Here is a 5,969-nt window from a genome sequence, read left to right on the forward strand (position 1 = left end):
GAAAACTTTGGAGATCCCAATGAACTTTTTGGAGAATAATCATGTATTGACTCCTCTAGCTACCCCAAGTACTAAGCATAATATCATTTGACGATATCAAAATTCACAGGCAAAGGCAACTCTTCATCATCCATGTTGGCAAGCACCAATGCTCCTCCCAAAAATGCTTTCTTCATGACGAATATTCCTTCATAATTTGGAGCCCATTTTCCTCTATGGTCTTTCTGAGCTTGGGATACTTTCTTTAAGAAGAGATCCCTTTCGCTTAACTTGCGTGGGCGTACTTTCTTGTCAAAAGCGTTCTTCACCCAGCTTTGATATAACCGTCAATGGCTCATGGCGGCCAATCTCTTACCCTCTATAAGATTCAGTTGATCAAAGTGTGCTTGGGCCCATTCTGACTCTTTCAACCCTGACTCGGCCATAATTCTTAAAGAGGGGACCTCTACTTCAAACGGCAACACGACCTCCATCCCATATACTAAGGAGAAAGGAGTTGCCTTAGTTGATGTGCGCATCGAGGTTCGATAACCATGTAGCACGAAAGGGAGCATCTCGTGCCAATCCTTGTATGACACGGTCATTTTCTGAACTATTTTCTTGATGTTCTTGTTTGCAGCCTCAACTGCCCCATTCATCTTGGGTCTATAAGGCGTGGAATTGTGATGTTGGATCTTGAAATCCTCACACATTTCTTTCATCATTTTGTTGTTCAGATCGGTGGCATTGTCAGTGATAATCTTCCTAGGCAACCCGTACCGGCAGATTATCTCTTTCTTGATAAACCTAACCACCATGCTCCTTGTTACATTGGCATATGATGCCGCTTCAACCCATTTGGTGAAGTAGCCAATGGCGACCAAGATGAAGAGATGTCAGTTCGAAGCCTTGGGCTCAATAGCTCCAATCACATCTATTCCCCACATAGAGAAGGGCCATGGCGCTGCCAATAGGTTCAAAGGCATGGGCGGAGCATTGACATTATTCGTGAATGCTTACACTTGTGGCATTTTCTCATATGGATACAATAGTCATTTTCCATGGTGAGCAAGTAATACTCTGCCCTTAAAATCTTTTAGGCCATGGCATGTCCATTGGCGTGTGTCCCGAAGGATACCTCATGCACCTCTACGAGCATTTGCTCAGCCTCCCTGGCATCCACACATCGGAGCAATACCATATCATGGTTTCTCTTGTACAGTATGCCTCCACTTAGGAAGAAACCGGCTGCTAACCTTCTCAACGTCCTTCTGTCGTTGTTGGAAGCCTCCTGTGGGTACTCCTTGTCCTCAACGTATCGCTTAATGTTGAAGTACCAAGGTTTACTGTTTTCTCCTCTTCTATCAAGCAGCAATGTGCGGGCTTTTTGCGACATCTGAACTCGATCTATTGTAAGTCTCCGTGCAGAGTCAATTGAAACATGAAGGCTAAAGTGGCGAGCGCATCGGCCATTTGATTCTCCTCTCTAGGATTGTGATGAAAAGAGATATCATCGAAGAACTCTGTCAATTTCTTGATGTAGGCCAGATAGGGTATCAACTTGTGATCCCTGGTCTCCCATTCTCCTCTCAATTGATGGATCACCAAGGCTGAGTCTCCATATACCTTGAGCAATTTGACCTTGAAGTCAATTGCTGCTTGGATCCCAAGGGCGCATGCCTCGTATTCAGCCATGTTATTTGTACAGTCAAAGCCCAAACTTGTCGTGAAGGGTATGCATTGATTGTCGAGAGTGACCAAAACTGCCCCAACTCCATGGCCTAGGGCGTTGGACGTGCCATCAAACCATACGATCCACTTATCCCTATCTTCATCCTCCACCTATTCCTCAAACAAGGTCATGATGTCCTCATCTGGAAATTCCGAATGCATGGGTTGGTAGTCATTGAGGGGTTGTTGAGCTAGATAGTCTGCCAAGGCGCTTCCCTTTATCACCTTTTGAGTGACATAAACAATGTCGAACTCTGACAGTAGAACCTGCCATCGAGCGATACGTCCGGTGAGGACGGGCTTTTTGAAAATGTACTTGACTGGGTCCATCTTGGATACCAACCAAGTGGTGTGGCTCAGCATGTACTGCCTTAGACGATGGGCCGCCCACACCAAGGCACAACATGTCCTTTCAAGCAGGGAGTAGTTCATCTCACGAGCGGTGAACTTCTTGCTCAAGTAGTAGATTGCCCATTCCCTATTTCTGAACTTATCATGCTGTCCCAGCATACACCCCATCAACTCATCCAACACAGTCATGTATAGGATAAGGGGTCTCCCGGGCACCGGTGGCATAAGCACAGGGGGACTCATAAGGCATTGCATGATCCTTACGAATGCTACTTGACAGTCGTCATTCCACTGGATTGACTAGTTCTTGCGCAGAAGCTTGAAGAGAGGCTCACAGATGGCGGTGAGCTACAATATGAACCTCGCTATATAATTCTGGCGTCCCAAGAAACCTCGGACTTGCTTTTTGGTGCGCGGCTCGGGCATTTCAAGGATGGCCTTCATCTTGTCAGGGTCCACCTCTATACCTTTTTGGCTTATGATAAAACCGAGTAATTTTCCCGACTTGACCCCAAAAGTACACTTGGAGGGATTCAATCTTAATCGGTACTTATGCAGTTTCTCGAACAACTTCCACAAGTTGACGAGATGTTCCTCCTCGGTTTTAGACTTGGCAATCATATCATCCACGTAGACTTCAATTTCTTTGTGCATCATATCGTGGAATAATGCTACCATAGCCCGTTGGTAGGTTGCTCCAGCGTTCTTGAGCCCAAAGGACATCACCTTGTAGTAGAACGTTCCCTACAGGGCGACGAACGTCATTTTTTCCATGTCCTTCGGTGCCATCTTGATTTGGTTGTAGCCTGAGAACCCATCCATGAAAGAAAACAAAGCAAAATTGGTTGTGTTGTGTACAAGGACATCGATGTGCGGTAAAGGAAAATTGTCCTTTGGAATGGCTCGGTTCAGATCCCGATAGTCCTCGCACATTCGCACTTTCCCATCCTTCTTAGGGATCGACACAATGTAAGCAACCCATTCTGGGTATCGAGCAACTGCTAAGAAGCCAGCGCCAAACTGCTTTTTCACCTCTTCCTTTATCCTTAAGGACATTTCAGGTTTCATCCTTCTTAGTTTTTGTTTCACCTGGGAACAACCAGGATTCAAAGGCAACCTATGTTGCACAATGTCGGGACTTAAACCTGGCATGTCTTGGTATAACCAAACGAAGATGTCTTGATAGTCTCATAGCAGAGTGTTCATTTTCCCATATGGTTCCTTTTTCTCCAATTTTCAACAAATATATTCAAGGGAAATGAAACACCGGAAAGCGCACCGGGTCGTCAAGTATTTAAAATTAAACCGGAGTGATCCGAGTATTAAACTCATGGAACTTGCTTATTAGACAAAGTTTTATTCAGAAGTAAGGCATTGTTGGAACAACATTGATAATCGATGGTTAAAAACAGAAACAAACTACTTCTATGGTAAAAACAATAAATGCAAGTAAGTAAAAGTTGGCAGCGATAAGTAAAAAGCGCTGGGTCTTTCTAACAAACAAATTGATGCATATGAAGATATTTCTCTAATTAATCATGTTCTTATGTTCTATGTTCTAGCCTAAAGTACTAAACCTCGATCCCTCGTAAGTTTAGACTAATTTAACCTAAGCTTCGTTCGCAGATCCCTCTTGTAAGACTAGGCTTAACTTAAACAGCATTATCATCACAGTATATTCAGAAAACCAAAACCCCAACAATTCATCCCTGGTAATGTGGTTATTCAGTCATGCTTCTATCAAGTTCAAAGGCAACAATACATTTCCCAATACTAAAGTCACCTAACTGTACACACAAATGGGTGATCAAACCCAGAGTATGCAGAAATTAAGCATTGAAAGAAGCATTGAACACATAAAACACAATTAATTAGATATTAAAGGTAATTACATCAATTGTTCCTTAGAAATCCCCAACAAGGGTGTTTAGCTAGCCATTACAGAAAAACCCTAACACAAATGAGATTTAGAGTACAAAATAATAGTTCCTTACACAAGAAGGGGGATCCCTCCTCCTCTTCTCTGCAAAGATGCTCCTCTTGCTGCCTCCAGAGCTTCTATCTCGAAATTAGCATTGTGGTGTCCTTGCTCTGGAATTCTGTACTGCTTGCTAGAATTGTGTGTTTCTCTCTCTACCCTAATTCTGCACAAGACAGGCTTTAAATAGGCTCTGAATCTGTGACGTTGCGCTTAGCGCGAGTTAGTGGATTTGAGCTTAGCGCCAGTTATGCGCTGAGCCTGGCTAGCTAAAGATAACCATCGCACTTAGCGAGCAGATCTCGCACTTAGCACGCGGCCTTGATATTTAAGCTCTGTCAGATTCTTCTATCGTGCTAAGCATGCTGAAGTTGCGCTTAGCGTTGGATGCGCGCTGAGCCCAAATGGTGAGTTAAGTGCAACTACCACTTTTAGCACTTCAAGACTTAGCCTCTTTTAACCTGAAATTGAACAGATTTCATCATTAAATTAAATGGAAAATATTCTAGAGACAGCTATAACAATAAAACAAGATTTATTTACAAATCCCTACAAAATAACTATAAATTGGGGAAACTATACAAGTTTTGGAAAATGTTTTCTATACAAAAGTTAGTCATATAAGACGACTAACACAGAGCCACCAATGCATCTCGGATAGGCGTGGTCATGTCTGTGCCAACCTTTACCTCTTTCTTTTCCTCACTAACACCCAAGTTTACGATTTTTGTCTCTTCTTGGTGTGCCCTCAATCCTTGTCAGATCTGTATCGTTTAATTGCAACAAAAATAAACATGCAAACCAATGAGAATGGATGAAAGTGCAAGAACAAATGAAGAAAGGTTGTATTTATATATATTTGATAGCACAAAACAAGCCCAAACAGGGAGAAAACCCTAAAGCCTAGGCCCAGCTATAGGGTTAGGACTAAAAAATTACATCATGTTTGCCACGGAAATTCTGGGTTGTTGGATAATTTTCCAGTTTCCCAACTCGAACTCAGGAGGGCATGGCCGCACCCAGTTTGGTTGCTCTCGAGGGACTTCATCGTGGATCCTGGCGACCCGCCCTTCACACATCCAGCCTGCGCTCACAAAACTTTCACCGATGTGACATAAGGGAGTCCTTCTCACTTGCGGTCCTTGTGGACGACCCATGCTTCTACCCCTCCTTTCTAGGACACTTTTCCTTACATTGGCGCGTGTTGGCTTATATCCTAGCCCGAACCTTCCACGATTCTCCTTGAACTCCACCAAGCTCGCCATTCCATCATTTTCTGACCCAAACCCCTTTCAGGCTCGTACCTATGCCCTAGCATCACACGGGCTACCATTAAAGTAGCACCGGATGAGCACGGTTACACTGGGGGAGACTCGACATAAGCATTGCTTACCACTTCCAAAGCTTGGAAGGATGTCTTTAAGGATTCTTCGGCGGCTTCCATATATGGTGTAGAAGAAGGACAACTTACAAGAATGTCTTCCTCCCCGAAGACTATGATTAACTGCCCTTCCACCACGAATTTCAACCTTTGGTGGAGCGTTGAAGGGACTACCTTGATTGAGTGAATCCAAGGTCGGCCTAAAAGGCAGCTATAGGCTGGGTTGATATCCATCACTTGGAAAGTGATCTGACAAATATGCGATCCAATCTGAATTGGGAGATCAATCTCCCCTCTTACGTCTCAACGGCTACCGTCAAAAGCCCACACCACCATGGAGCTCGGCCTTAAGTGTGGCGCATTGAAAGGCAGTTTGTCCAATGCGCTCTTGGGCATGACATTTAGCGACGATCCATTGTCGATAAGAAACTTGGCCACGATGTGGTCCAAACACTTGACGGACACATGTAAGGCCCTATTATGTTCGCGACCCTCGATGGTATCTCCTCATCGTCGAAGGTGAGGTAACTTTTGGCGGTAATATTGTTG

At 44.1% G+C, this 5,969-nt stretch overlaps 1 protein-coding gene across 1 annotated transcript; it reads right to left on the reverse strand.

The window, feature by feature from the left end:
• Positions 1–1,386: 1,386 nt before the first annotated feature.
• LOC113002368 (uncharacterized protein Mb2253c-like) lies at positions 1,387–2,250 on the reverse strand. The gene is made up of 2 exons (XM_026129512.1): positions 2,104–2,250; positions 1,387–1,821 (listed from the first exon to the last, which is right to left on the reverse strand). The coding sequence occupies exons 1-2, from the start codon at positions 2,248–2,250 to the stop codon at positions 1,387–1,389; spliced, it is 582 nt and encodes a 193-aa protein (XP_025985297.1).
• Between the last annotated feature and the right edge of the window lie 3,719 nt (positions 2,251–5,969).

Source organism: Glycine max, chromosome 1 (genome assembly GCF_000004515.6).
Source record: "Glycine max cultivar Williams 82 chromosome 1, Glycine_max_v4.0, whole genome shotgun sequence".
In the NCBI taxonomy this organism is placed as follows: domain Eukaryota; kingdom Viridiplantae; phylum Streptophyta; class Magnoliopsida; order Fabales; family Fabaceae; genus Glycine; species Glycine max.